We start from the raw sequence: 22,332 nt of genomic DNA on the forward strand, positions 1-22,332 counted from the left end.
ACAGCAAAGACATTGATGGCAAAATATGCTACCGAATATTTAGTTCTGTAACGGGTTCAATATTTAAAAATCGATAATTTTTTAATTTTTTATTACAATTAGGCCTATATCTGCATTTATGTTAACCTAGAGACTTTCAAACATCAAAATGTAATTTATTAATTTGCATTCGTGTCAAAATGACATATAAACATATTTTTCATTTTGCCTGGAAATGCTTCCAACATGCTTGCGTGTCGTATGCACGCGTTCTCGGTGCGCCTCGATCCGCTTCTGAGACGCGCGTCATGCAGGCAGTGTGCAAGCTCTAACCTGTTAACCGAAATAAAAACGGACACGCCACGAAAACACCCGCTCTGAGGGGACTGACGTTGCTAGGATGCACAGGTACCTCCACGCTAACTTTTCCAGCAGGATGCACTGCCACCGACATTAACCAGGGACGGATGCACTTCGTTTAACTGGTACATAGGGCTGGACAATAATTCAATATCAATATATATCGCGATTAATAATTTTTTTCAATAACGGTGATATGATTTTTAAACACATTTCCGATATTTCGATAAATATATTACAGCATTCCTCACTGACTGACGTTCAGGGTGCAGCCGTCAGAAAGAGCAGAACATGATTGGCTACTTGCGCGATGACGTACACCACAGAAACGCAGTCAGTGCTCAGCAGTAGTAGGCTGATAGATCCAACGCAGCAAGTTTTAGCTACACAAAGAGTTTCCCTGACCGCAGCACAAATGTGACTGAACGAACTTCCACAAGTAAGGAGAAAGAAATAGTTGATAAGAGAAAGACTAACGTTAATTCAGTGGGGTGGAAGTGGTTCAGCGTGTCCCCCGCACTTTTAATAAAGTGTATTTTCATCCCCCGCACTTTTATTGGGTCTCACTGGTCCTAGTCGACCCGCTCCGAGCGGGATTCCAAACGGCGTTACCTGGAGCGAGGGCGGGCAATTTAACAGGGACGCTAAAGACCGCTTTCTCTAACCTCGGTTGATTGCGCGCTTCTTGAGGTCATGGGCAAGTGTACATAGAAACCAACGTGAATACATCAAGATTTAATTTCAGAGACAAAAAATAATCTATGCATGACCTGTCATTTTATTCGTATCTAAATATGAGGAGGGCGCTCTCACAGAAAGTCCAAAAGCGGATTCGTAGAACTAACGTTACTGTCACGCTGGAGCTGCAGCTGAAGGACAACGTTACATATACAAATCGTTATGAACTGAAAGGTGACGATCGACAGTCAGACGATTGCGACAATATATGAAAGCAATGAAGGAGCATCATGAGCAACAAAACTGTTTTCAACACTGATAATAATCATAAATGTTTGTTGAGCATCAAATCCTAATATGAGAATGATGAGTGACACCGAAGACTGGAGAAATGATGATAAATTCAGCTTTGATCACAGAAATAAATGACACTTTACTATATATTCACGTAGTGAACAGATGATGTAGACCAGAATAATATTTCACTGTATTACGTTGTTTACTGCATTTTTAATTAAATAAATGCAGCATTAAATATATGCTTTAGTTTTGCATAAATGGAAAATAGAACGCTATGAATTGTTCTTCACTGAAAATGCTCAATAAACTGCGTCTGCGGCATAGGAGCACTGTACGCTGTGAAGCAGATCCATCATCTGAAGCAGATCCACCATCTGAAGCAGATTCATCCGCTAGAATATTCTGAGTCAGGCTGAATCCTGGCTGAAGCACTTTTGTTTAATCTATATTAAGAATAATATAATCAGCCTATGTTATAGTTTAAACTTAAAGATATTAATATTAATAAAGTGAGAGTCTTATGTTTATTTGATGTTGATTTCACATTTCTTTTTCATATAAAGGCTAAATACAAATAAAAGGTGAACATTAATTTATTTGTACTGGTTTTATTTCTAAAATATTATATAGTTTTATAGGAGGACTATTCATAGACTTGGCAAATACATTTTTCAGAAGTTTGTAGGTACAGACATCCTTTGTGGCAGTTCTTAGTAGTTTTTTCTAAAGCTTTTATATAGTTCATATCAATATCAGAATTATATCGTATCGACCGAAATTAAGAAAAATATCGTGATATGAATTTTGGCCATATCGTCCAGCCCTAGTGGTACATCATTTGAGTCGTGGGCTGTGTTGTACTTCTTATAGACAGGCATCGCAATGTTTGCAGAGACTATGACGGTTTTTAAATCGCCGTGATTTAAACTTCACTGTGACCTCTTCATGATTATTCTTTTGAAATCAAAACGGAAGATCACTGATAACAGTATGGTGTCAAATATTTCACCCTGGTGGTAATATGTTTAATTGCTGCCACACAGTGAAATTCATTTAATTGCTTCAAGACTTACAACCTGCATAAAAAAAAAAAAAAATGCATTTAACTAAACGATAACAAATTGCGTGATCAACGAAATTCTTAACGATCAACTATCGATCGTTGATTGATCATGCCCATCCCTAGCGTTGATAATCATTTTGTGCGGGGTAAGCTGGCTTCCGCTTGAGTCATTTTGTTAAAGCTGTTTCTCTATCAAGCTCCAGGCAAGTTTACGATTTCAAGTGTATGGCTCTCTGTGAGGCATTCTTGATAACCTCTCTAGGCTGGTTTCCTCTCACTGAGAGAGTAAAAAGCACTATGCTGAAGCCTCTGCTCCCTGAGCTCCAGATAAGTCAGATCATGACTTCAAGCATCGGCCCATTGTGGACGGCTTTGACAAGCACCCTGTGGTGAGTGAGCTGGCTTTCTCTCAGCCGAGAGTCAATATGTTGAAGCTGCCGCTCCACTGAGCTCCAAGAAGATGATGTTCTAAGCATTGGCCAGTTGTGAGGCCACCTTGACTTTAACGCTGTGGTGAGTGTGTGGACTTCCTCTTATTTAGAGAGTCATTATGTTGAAGCCACCACTCCACTGAGCTCCAGGAAGGTCATAAATGCTGGCCTTCCATATTTGGCCCGGCTCGATATCTGGCCTAGTACTTCAGGAATACGTCTCTAGACAGGGTCAGTTTTTGCTGCGGTATCTCCGCCTCCTAGCGTACAGTAGTTCAGAGTAGTCTGTTCCTAAAAAAGAGCCTCTCCAGCCCAAGACTGATAGCTAGTGATCCTGGTACTCCTCCTCTCACTGTGAAAGTCATCAGGCTGCAGTTGCAGGCCCTGTAGGCTTCTCAATCTGCCTAGGTGAAGCTGGACTCCTCTTGTTAATAGAGCAAAAAGCCATATGCTGAGCTACAGTTCCCTTCTGGTGCACAGACAAATAGCCAGGTGTCGCAGGCTACTTCTGAGAAAGCCTCCCCTGTGAATGTCCTTTGTTAGGCTTACTCTTGCATTGTTAGGCTTACTCTTGCTTTGAGAGTGAATGGCACTATGCTGAATCCTCCGCTCTCTAAAACTCTGGTTAGTAGCATTATCTAGCTTGTGGCCTTTCAGAGCAGGCTCTTCTGTGAAAGCTCCTTGATTTTAACCATCAATTTGTGGGGTTGAGTGTCCTCTTCCGTGGAGTTTCATCCCATTGAGGTCTCCACTCCTCCAGAGCTTGGAGCAAGATACATTGTTTGTTCAGGCCTCTGCCCTTGGGCGTTGTCTTTGTCAAACTGATATTAGCTCCCCTTGTTCAGGGTCCTCTAAGAGTGCTTTGCTCCCTGAGCTTTGCGTCCCTTGTGTTCGACACCAGTGATGCTCAGGTTGAGACAACTATGTACTCCCTCCTATTTAGGAAAGTGTGTAGTACGCTCCCTTAGAGCTCAAGCTTTAGCCTCGAACCCATGCTCATGACATTGTGGAGTAGTAGGCCCTACATAGAGGCCTCCTCAACAGGCTGGTTGCATGAGCTCTGTACTCCCCTTGTTTAAAGGGTTGAAAGTGATATGCTAATTTTATTGCTTGTGTGGCAATGTGAATAAGTACTACAAGCCAACTGGTCTCCACAGGAGCCTCCAGGAATATGGACCCAGAGCTTGGTTGATGCTCTGCTTGGTCAAGCCTAGGTAGTACTCTCCTCATTTCAGATGGTTGTTCTCTAGAGTGCTTTACTTCCTGTGTATGGTCAGAAGGGAGAAGGATTCCCTTGAGACCTTCCTGGTAGATCAGCTTTTCCAGAGTTGTAGGTACTCCCTCGTTTGAGAGGCTCATCCTATTGAGAACCTTGCTCTCTGAGTTTGGTCTGAAAGGTCAAGAGAGTTTTATGAACCCCCTTGGTAGATCAGCTCATTAGAGCTGGAGGTACTCTCATTTGGGACCCAATGGAGAGTACCCAGTCTCCATTGTGCTTTTAAAAGAAGTAGGTCTTCTGTAGGTCCCTGTAGGCCGAGCAGAGTAACTCCCCTCATTTGTAAGGGTTTTAAAAGCGCTATGCTGTCCTGCTCCCCAGGATACTGCAGTCTTGCATCTTTTGCAGTCCCATCTGGTTACCGCTCATGAGGTAAGTAATGGTAAGGCTCCGTTTAAGAAACCGACAGGTTGTTGGCTAGACTAGGCCACAAGTCAGACTGGGTCAGCATCCCTGTTGGCTCTGAAGGTTGACACAATGTCCCCTAAAAGTGACTGGCCAGGGCTCCTTTTGGCCCCTTGGCCATGCTCCCTTAAAGGAACCCCTTCCTATTGAAGATGCTGGTTCCAAGCCTTTGAACAGCCTTTGGCAAGTCCTTCTGTTACTTTACGGAGGCACTTCCTCAATGAGGCTTGATAGCTCTGGCAGTGGCCGTAGGGAGTACTGTCACTGACAGTCTAGTGTGTGACCAGAGGAGGTGAGTGGTCTTGAAACTGCCTTTATTTGTGCTTAGTCACAGCCATTTCTTGGCATGCACTCTCCTTAGCATGGCGGTATGGGTATTTCGTTGCCCAGAGTGTCTCAGGACCATTGGAAAGGGTCTCAGGCTAGGACTTTAATCCTGCTTCCCTGAGAACCGTGAACGAGACATAGCGTCTCATTGCCATGCCTCTGGGCTGCCCCTTCAGTATGATGTATGATGTCATAGGCTGTTGCCGGCTAATACGATTGCCGTGATTTTACAGTTGCTTCAGATACCAGGGTTACAGTTGTGATCCGAGATGTTTTCATGCCCTTTGCATAACAGTGCACTATTTCATGTTTATTTATCTTGAGATAAATTCAGAAATCTTTCAGAAACATCTTTCTTTTTCCTTATATTGCTTGAGAACTGTGACTTGCTTGATAATGTGGACCAACCTTTTAAAGTAGGGTTTCCAAACTATTTAACAAACCTGTCTGATATTAATATTAGTTAATTAAAAAGATATTGAGAAATATATATATATATATATATATATATATAAACTTTATTTATATAGCGCTTTTACAATCACGATTGTGTCAAAGCAGCTTCACAGTGTCAAGCAGGATAATATTGCATCAAAATTAGATTTGGCTGTACAGTCGTTCTGGAGAAATCAGTGATGTTATCAGCTTATTTTAATTTATCATATAGCGACAATGTTGGCAGATCCGTATTATAGTTTATAGAATTAATTAAAACCTAATTCATAAATTTTATTTGTATAACTAGTTGAATAACTTTGATCATAATTTTAGTGTCCCCAACTGAGCAAGCCAAGCCAAAGGCGACATATACATATACATATATATGTATATATATATAATACACACACACACACACACACACACACACTGGACATCCAGACATCCAAAACTCAAAATCAGTGTTGATAACTCACAATGTAAACTAGGCCAGTTGCATAAACATAGCCACTTATGCTAAGACTGTCTTAAAAACTAGTTGAACCACCTAACAGTTTTACATCTCGAATTCAAATTAGACCAATCTACCTTTTTATGTAAGACGTTTATGTAACTGGCCCCTGATTATGCCTGATTTTTTTTCAGGCAGAGAAAGAATGTTATTTAAGATATTTGTAATTTAAGATATTTAGTGCATTACAATTAATGAGTGTTGTACACATCGAAGCTCTACTACACAAGTGACCTGGGGCCAGATTCACGAAAATTAGAGTTCTCATCCACATTCATGGTTCTAGTAGTAGTATATCTTATATTTAGCTAACTACTTGTATGTTGTAATGCTTAACATTTGAAACAATCCAATATATTCCTTAAACATTTTCAATTTGGGTATTTATAATAGATTGGAGGTTATACTAAATTTAAGATGATGTCTAAGAATTGTTTGGGGGGGAGTAGGAATACTTCTTAAACTTTGTCTTAAGAAAAAGATTTTTTCTCAAGTTAGAAAATAAGAAAGAATTTAATTCTTAAGATTGTTTTATGAATCCGGCCCCTAGTTGTTAATATGGTCTTCTGTTTGTTTCATCTGTTCATCATATAATTTGTGTCTAGGTACCTGCATTAATAACACATCTGTAATGATGTTCAAGAAAGGAAGCTTTGAAATTGGCTCGACTGTCTACCCCGTTGCCATAAAGGTCAGAAAATCTCACTTCTCTAATGAAGATTTCGGGTTAGGGATGTGAACAGATCTTAAACTTTAGTATTAAACTTCAGTGCATAACTCGTCCTGGGTTGTTTGTGCAGGGTTTTGCTATATTGAAAATATTTTTATGAATTTTTGTCCCGCCGAAATTTATTTGATCATTTAATGTGATGATATATACTGTTCTGCACTGGTACCAACTGATAGCCGGATGATTTAAAATATCTGTTGAGCGTGTGAACGCAGTGGCAAATCAGATGCGTTCAAGTTAGTCAGAATCCTCTCAACACAGTTAGTTCACTTAGTTCTGCATGCTTGTGAATCCTTTCATTATAACCAACAAAGTATATAAAGTATAAACACAAAGTATAAAGTATAAACACAATGTCAACAAAGAAAATATTTACAGTGTAGACAGCTTTATTGATTATAATGGGAATTTTCACAGCTCTGTGCTGAAGGGTATAGCTGCAGCCTGCAATGCAAAAATGCTCTTCTTACTTAGTAATTTTGTCTTGTTTCTAGTCTAAATATCTAAAATTTCTTAAATCAAGATGCATTTACTATATAAGTAAAATGACAATATATTGTTCCTGTTTTGTTGAAAATAAAATCAAAATGTAGTGTTTTTGCTTAAAACAAGCAAATTTATCTGCCAATGGGGTGAGAAAAATAATCTTGTTTGAATTAAGAATATTCTTCTTACCCCATTGGCAGATTATTTTGCTTATTTTTAGCAAAAACTCTCTTAATTTTGTGTTATTTTTCCCCAAAACAAGACAATTACTTTTGCTTGTCTAGTAAATACTTCTTGTTTTAAAGGTCCCGTTAGTGTGTAATGTTGCTGTTAGAGCATAAATAATACCTGTAAAATTATAAAGCTCAAAGTTCAATGCCAAGCGAGATATTTTATTTAACAGAAGTTCCCTTTCAAAGGCTACAGCGAACGGCCGGTTTGGACTACAGCAGGAAGTGCAGGGATGTAATGACATCACTAGAACCGTTTGTTGACTAACCCTCCGCGCACAAGAACACACAAAAAAGGGGGCATGTTCTTGTTGCTCTTCCATGTGGAGAAGAGCGCGCATTCAGCGCTAGCATCTCCCCGTTATGGTAAGAGGCGGGACCTTTCCGGGCAAAGTGCGCTAAGCTGCTGTCCAATCACAACACGGGAAGCGCTGGCCCAATCAGAACTCGTTACGTGTTTCTGAAGGAGGGACTTCATAGAACAAGGAAATCATCAGGCCGTTTTTAGGACAGAGGAAACAGCGCTGTACAGAAATGTAAATTGTGTGAAAAATACTGTTTTTTTACACGCGAAACATGAACTCATGTTATATTGCACACTGTAAACATAATCAAAGCTTCGAAAACACGTGAAGAATGGGATCTTTAAAGCTACGCTGTGTGATCTTTTCCCCCATCTAGTGGTGAAAAAGTATATGACCATCCAGTGAATATTAGTTTCAGTTCCTTTCAATTCTGATTTTGTTTTAACTTCTACGGTGGCCGATTTAGTCGCAGATTAACATGGCAATCCCCCTCTTCACATTCAACATGGTGCCATCGAGTGTTAAAACACGAAAGGCGAAGCTTTAATTTACGGGTATGTCCCTCTTTGGCTAATGTACTTTCAAGATGGCGGGGCAACATGGCGACCAGCATTCGAACCCCAGCATTCGTATGTATTTTCAATGGCATATTATAAACTTACGAGACTACTTTATTACTTAAAAGAACTAAATATACATTAATGTGGACATATATTTTTGAAAGAACTAAGTGTTTTTAGCTAAGAATAAACAAAAAAAGTTACACAGTGTAGCTTTAAGAATTTTTAGATATTTTGACTAGAAACAAGACAAAAATACTAAGTAAAAAAAGCATTTTTTGCAGTGTGGAGATCTCCAAATGTGGGTGGGAGCTCCAAAATAGGGCTTGACTTCCTCCCATTGACACACAGGCACATGAGACGCATGGGACGGCTCTCGGGAGAGCTCTCAGGGGATTCTCGCTCATATCATTGAGCAGAGGTTTAAACTCTGGTCCGAATGCCACTGGCCACGGGCTTTGGGCTCCTCTCTCACGGAGCATGTTAATATATTCATATTTTATAACGTCTTGTTCTAATATCAGCTTGAAACAATGTGTAATTTACGAACATTTATTTTGAAATATAAGTCAATGACAATTGGATGAAGCCAGAGCCAATAGCAAAAAAATGTTGCCCACTTTTGGAATTCACACCCGATTTTGGAGATCTCCGGTTTGAAGTTATACCTACTTGGATTTGTGTGCCTCGCTTTGTAATCGACAGCTTCAGTGATTATGATGCCTGCGATCTTTTACTTTCTGTATATGCTGCTAACTACACAATGCTAATTTAATTTAATTAAAATGTAATGGACAATCTGAGACTGTATGTCAAATGATCTGGCATTGTCTCGGAGTGTAAAGGCAAAATAACAGACACTTTTTGTGTAATGTATTACTTTGTTGTCCATATACTAATTGTTGTAACATTTCTAATCATTTACTATGTGACTTTTGCATATACATTTACTTATTTTTTTATGTAATCAAAAAATAGGATAACTTAAAATTTACAAACTGTTTCTTTGCATTTATTTCCATATAAATGGATTCATTTTCAGTACTGGGCTCTCAGTTTACATGTGTAGGGTCCTTTGTACTGTGTGCTATTTTTGACCCAGGAAAAACCCTGTTGTGCTATGATCATAAATGGTACCCAAATTATACACATGGTAGTCTGAGATCAAGTCTATTTTATGATTTGTGTTAGTTAATAGTTTGTACGACCAGTTTATCTTAACTTTGTCAAACCTGATGATAAAGTTTGATAATTTACCAAATAACATCTTTGAATAAAATTTGAATAAAGGAGTTCACATGATTCATATCACTAAGTTGCTTATAATTAAATCTGACCTACAAATATACAGCATGATCTAATTTCTGCTTAAAGTCGTAAAAGGAAAAAATATTAATATCTTTGAAAATTTAATGTCACACTTATCATTTTTTCTTTTACTGAATATTTACATATGCAAATGTGCTCATTCATGTGCCTTTTACACTTGAAACATATTAGATATATTTATTATTCCAAACTTTAAGACCCCCTGTGGTGAAAATCAAGTTTTTAATGTTTATATGTGTTACGGACCATGGTGATCAAAACTAAAGATGCTGGAGAACTGGAAATAGTAACTTTAATGACGTAACAACAGGAAACACGCAGGGCAACCAGTTAACAGACAACGACTGACAAACACTGAGGTAGAATTGAAGACTAAATACACAGGGCAAACAAAGTGATGACTAGTCTAAACATAGGAGTGGCGGGAAAATGAACAAAGGAACATGCAACAGAATCAAAAACACAACTGAAGGCCAGACAGACATGCAACAACATGTCTATGTGGTGTTTTTAAAATACTTTAAGACAAACCATGTGCAAAGTCACCATAGTTGAGTATTTTCTCCTTAAAAGTCCATCGAACAAACTTAAGAAAGTGGTTTAAAATGTCATAAACTATCTTGTAGCCAATCACATCAACGTGTGGGCGGGCTTCTGCGTATCATCATTAATATCATTACTATGCTAAGATGAACTATATGCCTTTCTCCACTGATGTTTTAATGCTGATAGAAGGCATACTGTGATGGCGACCGGGAGCATGGTTTGTGTAACATTAGCAACACATTATTAGCTGTTTGATAACATAATCAAGCAAAAGGCTACTCATATTAATTACCATTATGTGTCCATTATAACACATATACAGTATAAAAGTTCTCTGAGCTGGTGTGATTGGAGGAAGGGCTAATTTGCATTTTCATGGATCTGCGTAGGCTATACTAAATGAAGCAAGGAAGTAGTTACATTCAAGATATGTTAAGGCATGAAAAAATGTAAGTTTGGTGATCAAAGATGAGTTTTAAGGGATAAAATGATTGACTACAGGGGTACTGTTTTCAATTTCATTCGTTTTTTTTTTTTACAGAAATGTTAGTACTTCTAGACTAGAATGAGTACTTCATTTGTGTTTAATGCTGCCACCAGCTGATAGACTAAGATTTCGCTCTCGTTTTAAGCTGTGAAGCTGCTTTCAAAGGTTGCTTCTTGTTTGCATCCTCTCTATGCTCATATCAGCTTTTATGGTAAGAAAAATGATGAAGAGCAGATGATTAGGAAAGTTGATGTCCTAATCAGTATTTGTTATTAATAACTATCCTTAAAACAAGATAATTTTACCTGAGAAGAATTTTATTTTAGATTTTAAGGCTTGTTTTTTGATTATTATTATTATTATTATATTTTTTGTATTAGCTTGCAGGATATGTAATATGTATTTAAAGCAAAAATTGGACCTACATTAAAATGTTACATACAGTACTACATACAGTTTACCTTGTTGGCAAATTTTTGTTTTTATTTAAAGCATAAACATCACTTCATTTTCCCTTTAAAACGGTTTAAGTTCCTGTAGCCAGTTAATAGATCATGTTACTATCAACAGCAAGGGTATAAGTTTAATTTGTTTTCAAATGTATTTAAAAAATGTTTTAATTTATTCTATAATTTATTTATTACTTCTATAAAAGTATTTATTCTACGGGCCTGTTGAATGCTTCAATCTGATTGGTTGACAAATGTTCTGAGGTGTGCAATTTTTTCAGGGAAACGCATGGCTAAAGTAGTTACAGGCAGTACCATATAATTTCGCCAAATTATTTCAGTTATTATTTTTTTATTTCAGTTATTGTTAATTATTTCAAATTACATGCACAACATAACGAAATTAAGCCACAACACAAAGAAATCAAGCCACAACACAACAAATTCAAGCCACAACACAACAAATTCAAGCCACAACACAATGAATTCAAGCCAGAACACAACAAAATCAAGCCACAACACAACGAATTCAAGCCACAACACAACGAAATCAAGCCACAACACAACAAAATCAAGCCACAACACAACGAATTCAAGCCACAACACAACGAAATCAAGCCACAACACAACAAAATCAAGCCACAACACAACGAATTCAAGCCACAACACAACGAATTCAAGCCACAACACAACGAATTCAAGCCACAACACAACTAATTCAAGCCACAACACAACTAATTCAAGCCACACAAGACAAAAATCAAGCCACTACACAACAAAATCAAGCCACAACACAACAAAATCAAGCCACAACACAAAATCAAGCCTAAACACAACGAATTCAAGCCACAACACAACAAAATCAAGCCACAACACATCGAAAAAGCCACAACACAACAAAATCAAGCCACAACACATCGAAAAAGCCACAACACAACAAAATCAAGCCACAACATAGCGGAAATGCTTTCGACCACTAGGGGGCTCTCGTTTAGATTTCCTTGCCATTGCTCTATAGATTTTAGTCTTACAAATATATAAACACTTAACAATGGTTAAGTGTATAACCATTGTATGTTGACTCGAGAACCCTTTTACCCGCTGCCACGGCGCTTGATGCCCAAGGCAACGTCTGCCAATTTCACCATGTAGTTGAAACATATACTTTGCATTAATTAAAATTACTTTTACATTTAAAAACTTAAAATTCCACCACTTGGTTGTATTGGTAAAACTGACTCAGTAATGCACAACGTTGGAATTTGAAACAAGTCATTTTAATTCATACAAATTATAAATATCTGCCACTTGGTGGAATTGGCAGACGTTCCCTTAGACACTGATCGGAATGTTTATATCTTTGTAAGACTGGCCAATCTATAGAATAATGGCTGTTAATTGTGTTGTGGCTTGATTTCCTTTTATTGTGGCTTGTTTCAGTTGTGCTGTGGTATATACATATATATATATATATATATATATATATATATATATATATATACATACATACATACATACACATACATACATACATACATACATACATACATACATACATACATACATACATACATACATACATACATATATATATATATATATATATATATATATATATATATATATATATATATATATGTGATAAAGTTCGTTTGTGTAAGGAAGGAAGAGGACAAGGGGGTCGGTTTGACTGCTGACGCTTCTCTTTATTAGAACAAAAACTCAGTCTCTTCACACGGCTATTGCCAGTGTGTATTTCTCTCAGTCACTTCCGGGTTCCGGTTAAACGTTCCGCTTCCGGGTCAACGTGTCTCACAACTCAATGTCCGTGGGTGTGAGTGTGGGTCGCGTCAGCAGTCCCTCTCTCTCTCCTCGATCTCCGGTTCCACCTAGGTTTTATCCCCTCTCCGCGCTCATTACTGGAACGAGAGACAGGTGTTATTAATCTGCTTCCAACCCACTCACTTCCCGCGGCTCTCTCTCCCGCTGCAGACCTCGCTGAACCACGCCCCCCTTGCCACATACCCCCACCGCCCGACTCAGGCCGGGGAGCCTTGCGGTAGTCCACACAGAACCTGACCGAGCCGTCTGTTTTGGGGACCAAAACTATCGGGCTCGCCCAGTCACTGTTGGACTCCTCGATTACTCCCATGTCGAGCATTGCGCCTAATTCTTCCTGAACTACTTTTTTCTTGTGTTCAGGCAAGCGATACGGCCGGCTGCGAACTACCACGCCCGGCTCGGTCTCGATATGGTGCTGAATCAAGTCGGTACGTCCCGGTAGGGGCGAGAACACGTCAGCGAACTCCGCCTGCAATTTTGATAAATCAGTGAGTTGTAACGGTGAGAGGTGATCTCCCCCAGGGGCCAGCGCGACTGATTGCGCTTTAATGCTCGCCTCTGGCCCGAGATCATCCTCTCCACCGATCACCGTTGCCAACAACACTGATTCCACCTCATTCCATTTTTTTAGCAGGTTGAGGTGGTATATTTGACGTGCCCCGTTCCTATCGGATCGTATCACTTCATAATCGAGCTCTCCTATCTGTCATGCGACCTCAAACGGCCCCTGCCACTTTGACATTAATTTTGAGCTCGACGTAGGGAGTAGAACGAGCACTTTCTCTCCCGGTGTGAATTTGCGTAGTTTTGTTCCCCTGTTATATGACCGGCTCTTGGCGGTCCTGGGCTTGCAACAAATTCTCCCTAGATGGAGTTTTGTTCGCATGTCCATGACGTACTGAATTTCGTTTTTGGCCAAAGAAGGTCCCTCCTCCCAAGTTTCTCGTAGGACGTCCAGCACCCCCTGTCGTCCGTAGAGAAGCTCGAAGGGGGAAAACCCCGTGGAGGCTTGTGGAACCTCCCGCACGGCAAATAAGAGGGGTTCTAACCACCGATCCCAATTTTTGGCGTCTTCCTGTACGAACTTACGGACCATGGATTTAAGAGTGCGATTAAATCGTTCGACCAAGCCGTCCGTTTGTGGGTGATAGACGCTTGTTCGAATGGATTTAATGCCCAATAATCCGTAGAGTTCGCTCATCGTGCGTGACATAAATGCCGTGCCTTGATCAGTGAGGATTTCTTTCGGAATCCCCACTCGGGAGATCAGACGAAACAGTGCGTCCGCAACACTCTTCGCGGAGATGTTGCGGAGAGCCACTGCCTCCGGATATCGTGTTGCGTAGTCCACGATGACTAACGCAAAACGATGTCCGCGTGCGGATCGCTCTAATGGCCCGATGAGGTCCATCGCAATTCTCTCGAAGGGGACCTGCATTAATGGAAGGGGGCGCAATGGCGCTTTTGGGGCGGCCAGTGGATTCACCAGCTGACATTCAGGGCAAGACGCGCACCACCTGCGCACATTGTCATGAATGCCTGGCCAAAAAAATCGGGTCATTAAGCGATTCAGTGTGGCCGCCTGCCCCAGGTGGCCCGCCATCGGGTTCGAGTGAGCCGCCTGGAAAAGCATTTCCCGGCGGCTCTTTGGTACTAATAACTGGGTTGTATCCACTTTTGTCTGAGTGTCTTGGGTCACTCGATACAACCGATCCTTAATTATGGCAAAATAAGGATACGTGACGGGCAATGCGGGTTGGAGAGACTGACCGTCGATAGAGCGGACCTGCTGAAATGCATGTTTTAGGGTTTCATCTTGAGACTGCTCCAGAGGGAAGTCATCGCGGTCCGAGAGAATCAGTCTCTCGACCCCGCTCGGTTCCTCTGAAGCTGTTCCCAAGGGTCCCGTATCAGTCTCGCCAACCTGCACTCGCACCGCCCCGTTCCTAGCCTTGTTTTCCCAAGCGGCATCCGCGCATAACGACCCCAATAATGCCGAAAAGGCGGGCCAATTCGTCCCCAGAATTAGCGGATGCCGGAGGTGGGGACTAACCGCCACCTCAACACTATGCTTTTTCCCCCTAAACTGTATCGTGACTGGGACAACCGGATATTCCACCACATCCCCGTGCACACACCGCAGCTTAACCATGCGGCTTGTATCCAATGCCCCAGGCTGCATCAGGCTTTGATGGATCGAGGTTTGGTTACATCCTGAATCCACCAAGGCCTGATATGTACCCCCCTTGATACTTACAGGAATTTGGTACTCTCCTGCTTGATCGGGGGTGGTCCGCTGGACGTCCGGGATCCGGATCATTGTCCCGATGTCCATCCTCGGACATCGGTCCACAAAATGATCCGGATCACCGCACCGCCAGCAGGCCAGCCCAGGCTTACCCGCCACCCCTGCGGCGGGGAGTGGGTTGGAAAATGAGCGCGGGGAGGGTGTGAAACCGGAGCCATTGTCGCCACCCGCCCCCAGCGGCCCCGCCCCCCTGGGCGGAGCCCGCAAACTCCCGGACGGTCCTGGGCCCATCCCACCCCGACCTCTGGGGGGAACGCGAGGAGGGCCTGGAGGACGGGACCTGGGGAGAGGGACAGGGCGAGAGGGAGTGACAGAGGGGGGAGAGAGAGAGTGAGAAGTTAGTGAGGGCTCGCCGACCCCCGGGCACGCCACCAGGTGGTCCTCCGCCAGCTGGATGGCCGTCTCCAGCGACGTGGGCCGGTGGCACTGGACCCACTCGGCGGTCTTTCTTGGGAGCCGAGTGATGAATTGCTCCAGCACCACCAGATCGATGATATGGTCCACGTCGCTTCCGCCGGCCAAGAGCCATCTGCGGCACGAGTCCCGGAGCTGTTGGGCCATAGCGAAGGGTCGGCCGGCCTCGCCCCATTCCAGGGAGCGGAACCTCTGGCGGTGTTGCTCCGGGGTCCGACCGACCCGCTGTAGGATGGCCCTTTTTAGATCCTCATACTTCAGGAGGTTCGCTACCGGCAGATGTTGGGCGGCCGCCTGGGCTTCTCCTGTTAGTAATGGAATGAGGCGCACCGGCCACTGTGCCCGGGGCCAGCCGGAGGCCTCCGCGGTCTTCTGGAAGAGGTCTATGAAGGCCTCCGGATCGTCCTCTGGCCCCATCTTGTGGAGGGGCACGTGGACCGATGCGCTAGCCCGCCCGGCGGCTTCGGCGCGAACCTCCCGATCCATCCAGCTCCGGAACCGCTCGCGGTCCTCTTGCTGGCCGCGGACAATCGCCTCGAAGCGGCGCTCCTGGTCTGCCCGCAGGTCCAGCATTGCCTGATGTTGGTCTTGGTGGAGGACCGCGAGGGAGGTGATGATGTCCGCAAATGGCGAGGCGGAGGGCGTTGTCATGGCGGCGGCGCTGTCCTACTTCCTTCCCGGGTTTCGGCACCAGTGTGATAAAGTTCGTTTGTGTAAGGAAGGAAGAGGACAAGGGGGTCGGTTTGACTGCTGACGCTTCTCTTTATTAGAACAAAAACTCAGTCTCTTCACACGGCTATTGCCAGTGTGTATTTCTCTCAGTCACTTCCGGGTTCCGGTTAAACGTTCCGCTTCCGGGTCAACGTGTCTCACAACTCAATGTCCGTGGGTGTGAGTGTGGGTCGCGTCAGCAGTCCCTCTCTCTCTCCTCGATCTCCGGTTCCACCTAGGTTTTATCCCCTCTCCGCGCTCATTACTGGAACGAGAGACAGGTGTTATTAATCTGCTTCCAACCCACTCACTTACCGCTCGTCCCGCGGCTCTCTCTCCCGCTGCAGACCTCGCTGAACCACGCCCCCCTTGCCACAATATAGTTATTCATTTATTTGATGCAAAGTTGAATCTTCAGAATCACACTTAAGTGTCTTCAGGGTCACATGATCCTTCAGAAATCATTCTAATATGATGATTTATCAATGTTGAAAACAGTTGTGTAAAACATTTTGTTACATATTCTTTGATGAATAGAAAGTTTAAAAGAAAAGTATTTATCTGAAATAGAAAGCTTTAGCAAAACTGTACTACTGTTCAAAAGTTTTGGGGCAGTTAGAATTTTTTTTTGTGTTTTTTTTTGTTGGGAAAGAACATAAAGAAATGTATACATTTATTCAGCAAGGATGCATTAAATTGATCAAAATAAAGACATTTATAAAGTTACAAAAGATTCTATTTAAAATAAATGCTGTTCTTTTGACCTTTTAAACTAATCAAAAAATTTACTATTTTCAACTGATAATATTCATAAATGTTGAAAAAATCTCAAAAAATTAGCATATTCCATCCGACCAATAAAAGAAAAGTGTTTCAATTAAAATAAAATTGCTGAGGTGTTATGGAGGCCCAGGATTCTTCGATAGCGGCCTTAAGCTCATCCAGAGCTCATATGCTAATTTTTTGAGAAGGACCTGTATATGCTCTACATTAATGACAAGACAAAACAATCGAGCTGTTTTGGGGGAAAAACGAATATATCATACCTGTCAAAGCAGTAGTTCTCCCCGTCACCATGTTTAAAGTTCATGTTTAAAGTTTAAAGAATTTGGGTATAAAAATTATTTCCAAACTTCCCAGTGGTAAACAAGGCATTAGAGGGATTTTATGTGCAAATTTTAACCTAGGAAACTCATATTTACAATAATTCAGAAAATATTATGTGAAAACAAGTGTTATTGGTTACAATTAATTTTATTGAATAGATTTTGTCCTGTTTTAATAATGTTTAGATAATATGTTTACAATAATGTCTTTCATCAACATTGTGATGTGGATTGCTCTCTATTTGATTTGTGTCTTTTTGCTTTTCCAGTATGACCCTCGGTTTGGGGACGCCTTCTGGAACAGCAGTAAGTTTGGGATGGTGAATTATCTGCTCAGAATGATGAGTAGCTGGGCCATCGTCTGCAGTGTGTGGTACCTGCCTCCGATGAGCCGTCAGGTAAGGCTGGCACGGACGCAAATTCATCATCTCTGCGAATGCAATTAAAATCTCTGTGGTATGAATGACTTGCATTGCCTTTCCCATTTTTGCATTGGTGCATTTAATACACAAATCAAGCACAAATGAGCCTGAGTGGGTTTGGACACCTGTCTGATGTTTTGTCCACCCACCACAGATTGGAAATAGGCATCTGTTTTTGCATGTGGGCATGCAAATAAACAAATACACCATTGTTTTGAATGCATGTGTTGGCTCTCGGCTCTCAAAAAAAAACAGAAATGGTCACCATAGGTAAATCATGATCCGCCCCACCTCAAATGTTACAAAAAGTTCTCTGGAAAATCACTGGAATAATGTTGAAGCCCTTTCTTGGTGTACTTACTGCTTGTTTTAAAGTGCTCCTATAATGCTTTTTAGAATTTTATTTAATGCAGATATATAAATGTTTAATACAGCTGTGAATGCAAAAGGGTCTGTAAAGATTTAAAGATTAAAGTACATGACAAAAAAAGTTAATGTCTTCTAAAAGAAAGAATTGAGTTTGAACTGCTAAAATGAGTCGCCAGTAGGGATGAAACGGTATGGAAATTTAACATCACGGTTATAGTGACCCAAATTATCACTGCTATCAATATTATCACGGTTTTGTTCAAATGAGATAAAGCGTTCAAAAAGAAAAGATGCACACACTGAAAACATTTTTATATTTGAAAATCAACAAACAACAAGTAAATCAAGCAGCTCTAGGCACTATTTTTTAAGCAAGATTCTATTCTGTGGGATTTCCTTCCTTATATTGGCCATGGTCAAAATCACCACATAATGCATAAATAATAATTTAGTGTAAATAAATATTATCTATAATATTATCTCTATAAATATGTTCTCAAGCAATATTCTCATCAGTGTCCTATCAGCTATGATGCATTTAAATCTAAATAATAAGCAAATAAATCATCTCCATATTTTCATATGATTTGACAGTTTTTTATTAAATATCAAAAATCCAAAAGGTGTGCGTTATACCCGACACCTAAATGAACACTGTACAGTCCGTTTTATACAAATGCGCATACCGATGTTGTATGTAACTTTAGAGACGGTCCCTAAATTTTTCGACTCTCGAACAGTGAGTCTGAACAAAACTTCAGCTAATATGAACACGATCTGATTATTAGACATTGCATTCATAAACTTAATAGAAACATGTGTGATAGGTTATAATGCGCAATGCGATTATAACAGATGGCTTTTGAGAAGCCTTTCATAAGTAACGTTAGGTGACTAGCAACAGAGCAAAAGTGACTAGTGTGAGTGTGTTCACGCCACAGCCGAAATACACTAAACAAACGGCGGGTGTCATCTCAAGCCTTGATTATTATTCCTTAAATGTCACCCTAGTCGTGTCTGAACTTGTTCGTTCATCTTTGGCTCAAGCTTCACATTATTTCCTAGTTTTGGTATTGAGGTCAAAGTCCACTTGCCTTGCGTTCGCAAATCTCCGCAGATTTGAAGTGTTTCCCCTATTACAGCGACTTTCTTCTGGAATGTTCTGCTGCGGACAGGGTGACCAGAACATCTTCGATTCATTTTCCCTCAGGACTTTAGTAAAAGCCAAAATATGGCCACACCTCAGATTTGGTCCTTTTAGAAGGCTTAATTGGTGAAACTGGTGCTGTCACTGCCTTCTGTCATTTCTTCTCATTCAAAAACAGCGTTGCGTGCTGAGCACGCCTTCACCAGACTGGACAGGATTTACCGCAAGTTTTCAAAATCGTGATAATCAAAGATGGGTTTAATGATAATAACATTTTAAACGATTACTAACACGTCAGTACATTTATCGTAAAACCGGTAATCGTTTCATCCCTAGTCGCCAGCAATTCCAGTCTGGCTGACTGTTAATTCACAATGTAACTATTTAGCCTATGCTCGTCCTCAAACACTGTAGTTGTAGCTGAGGCCTGGAAGAGTTCCGTTCATTTTGTCGAAATACCAAGAAGACGCTATTATTAGTGCTGCAATCCACTTGCATGCAGTTTTAAATAAACATGCTATTAAAGGGATAGTTCACCCAAAAATGAAAATTCACAACACACTTACATTAAATTTTTATTTGTATCTGATTGTTTATGAAAGTCATACACATCAGGGATGACATCAGGGTGAGTAAATGATGACAATTTTGGGTGAACTATGCCTTTAAAGGGATAGATCACCCAAAAATGAAAATGTTATGTTTATCCGCTTACCCCCAGGGCATCCAAGATGTAGGTGTGTTTGTTTCTTCAGTAGAACACAAATGAAGATTTTCACTCCAACCGTTGCTATGACAGTCATATAATGCATGTGAATGGGGTGCATTTCTATGAGAGTAAAAACACATAGACATACAAATCCATATTAAACACAGCGGCTCGTGACGACACATTGATGTCTCAAGACACGAAACGATCAGTTCCTGCGAGAAGGATGGATTTGTATGTCTATGTGTTTTTTACTCTCATAGTGGCTCTCATAGAAATGCACCTCATTGACATGCATTATACGAGCAACGGTTGGAGTTAAAAATCTTAATTTGTGTTCTACTGAAGAAACAAACACACCTTCATCTTGGATGCCCTGGGGGTAAGCAGATAAACATACAATTTTCATTTTTGGGTGAACTATCCCTTTAACTGAAATTAATTGTTACAAGTATGAAAAATACATTTTAAACACTTAAAGCACAAGATCAAGGTATTTTGTCAAGGTCTGTTTTGTCCCCCTTTAGGAAGATGAGGATGCAGTGCAGTTTGCTAACAGAGTAAAGGCAGCCATTGCCAGACAGGGTGGTCTGGTGGACCTGCTGTGGTAAGTCTGACTCGGCTATGTTGAGGCCAAAGAGAAGTAATAAAAATACTAATATAAGCCTCAGATAGAGAGATATGTGACAACTGGATGTCTTAAACTAGAAAATGTCTGGTCTTGGCTGGTTTAAGCTGGTCTCCCAGCCTGACCAAAAAAAGGGCCTAAAACCAGACCAGACCAGCAGACTAAAGCCAAGTGTACACTTTGCCTGTTCGTATTTTGCATCGGTTCCGCGTGAGGTCATTTTGATCACTTTTCGGCATCAAAAGAATTAACAGTCCACGCACACCGTCTGCGGGCCGCCCATTTTTTGTGTTCCCGCAGACAACAGAGAATGTGTGAGTGAAAACAAAGCATGGGCGTCGGAAGCAAATAAAAAGTGGGTGGGTCAGTAGTGGCTAAGGCAAAATATGATAGTTGGGGAAATTGTTTTGCGGGGGTTCTGGGGGTGCTCCCCCAGAAAAAAATGATTTCATAGATGTGATTTCCTGCATTATGGTGCGTTTTAGGCCATATCTCCCTATACCAAAAAAGACCTCAAACCAGTCAATACCAATAGTCTAATAAAAAGGCTATATTCATTTAACTGCCATAGAAATCAACAGTTTCACAGATAATGATAATGAACAAGTTGCATTTTTTTTATGCTCCGTGTCCAGACAGAAAAAGTGCCGTTTACTAAACGATTGTTTGGGCCAGACAAAATTACAGAAATCACTGAATTATTAACTGTGGCTATAGTCTAGGGGTAAGAGACGCATGGCATCAAGTTTTGACGCATATCGAGCATAGGTTCGAATCCGCCTTTTGCCACACTCGCTCTACTCCCTTTCCCCATCACATATCAGATCGGAAAGGTATTTATTTTCAATAAAAAAAATAGAAAATATTAGAAAAGGGGAAATAAAGCGTTTAACATGTGTTTAATCATTTGTTTCTTAATAAGTTTCTCGGTTAAGGGGTAATGTGCTGAATTAGAGACGATAAAAGTGAGTGGGTCCAATATCATTGGTGTTAAAAAGACCCACCCACACACAATGGTTCCGACGCCCATGCCTTATTGTAATTTGTTAGCCTACCTGTTGTTCTTTATAGCCTAATTCTTTTGCACTTTAATCTGTTTGAAAATTGTACTTTTACAGCTCTGAAAAAAATCAAGAGACCACTTTTTTTTCCAGAGCTGTATATATTTTTGGTGCATTATTTTATTTAAACATTGTTATTTTTGTTATTACAAAAATAGTTCTTAAAGCTGTTATGCTATGGCAACACTTTTTTTTTGCAACTTATTTCAATATCGTGATAATATCATATATCGTGATAAAACTTCAGCAATTAATCGCAACATGAAAAATTGATATCGGCACACGCCTACCGTGGACTAACTTTATTGTTGCATCCCTAATATATATATATATGATCATAGATATATATTTACATAGATGCATCATTCGAGCGATCCGCGCAGGCACTAATGAGGAATCTATATATATATATATATATATATATATATATATATATATATATATATATATATATAGATTCCTCATTAGTGCCTGCGCGGATCGCTCGAATGATGCATCTATGTAAATATATATCTATGATCATGCCAGGTTTCTGACCTTACTTGATGAAAGTAAATGGCATTAGAAATACTAGATAAGATTTGTCTGGTATGAGATAAAAACTGTTCGGTTTCTCGCAGAAACTGATCGTTTCGTGTCGTAAGACATCAATGTGTCGTCACAAGCCGCAGGGCTTAATATGGATTTGGAAATCCATACGTTGTTTTTTACTCTCATAGAATTAC

At 40.8% G+C, this 22,332-nt stretch overlaps 1 protein-coding gene across 1 annotated transcript in view; it reads left to right on the forward strand.

Annotated features, from left to right (window-relative positions):
- LOC137038564 (glycerol-3-phosphate acyltransferase 4-like) overlaps positions 1 to 22,332 on the forward strand; it is a 51,983-nt gene that overhangs the window by 26,652 nt on the left and 2,999 nt on the right. Inside the window, exons 10-12 of the mRNA XM_067413236.1 lie at positions 6,374 to 6,459; positions 17,541 to 17,669; positions 20,446 to 20,525. Of these exons, the coding sequence (XP_067269337.1) occupies positions 6,374 to 6,459; positions 17,541 to 17,669; positions 20,446 to 20,525 (295 nt within the window). The remainder of the gene's footprint in view (positions 1 to 6,373; positions 6,460 to 17,540; positions 17,670 to 20,445; positions 20,526 to 22,332) is intronic.

This window comes from Pseudorasbora parva, chromosome 13 (genome assembly GCF_024679245.1).
Source record: "Pseudorasbora parva isolate DD20220531a chromosome 13, ASM2467924v1, whole genome shotgun sequence".
Lineage (NCBI taxonomy): Eukaryota > Metazoa > Chordata > Actinopteri > Cypriniformes > Gobionidae > Pseudorasbora > Pseudorasbora parva.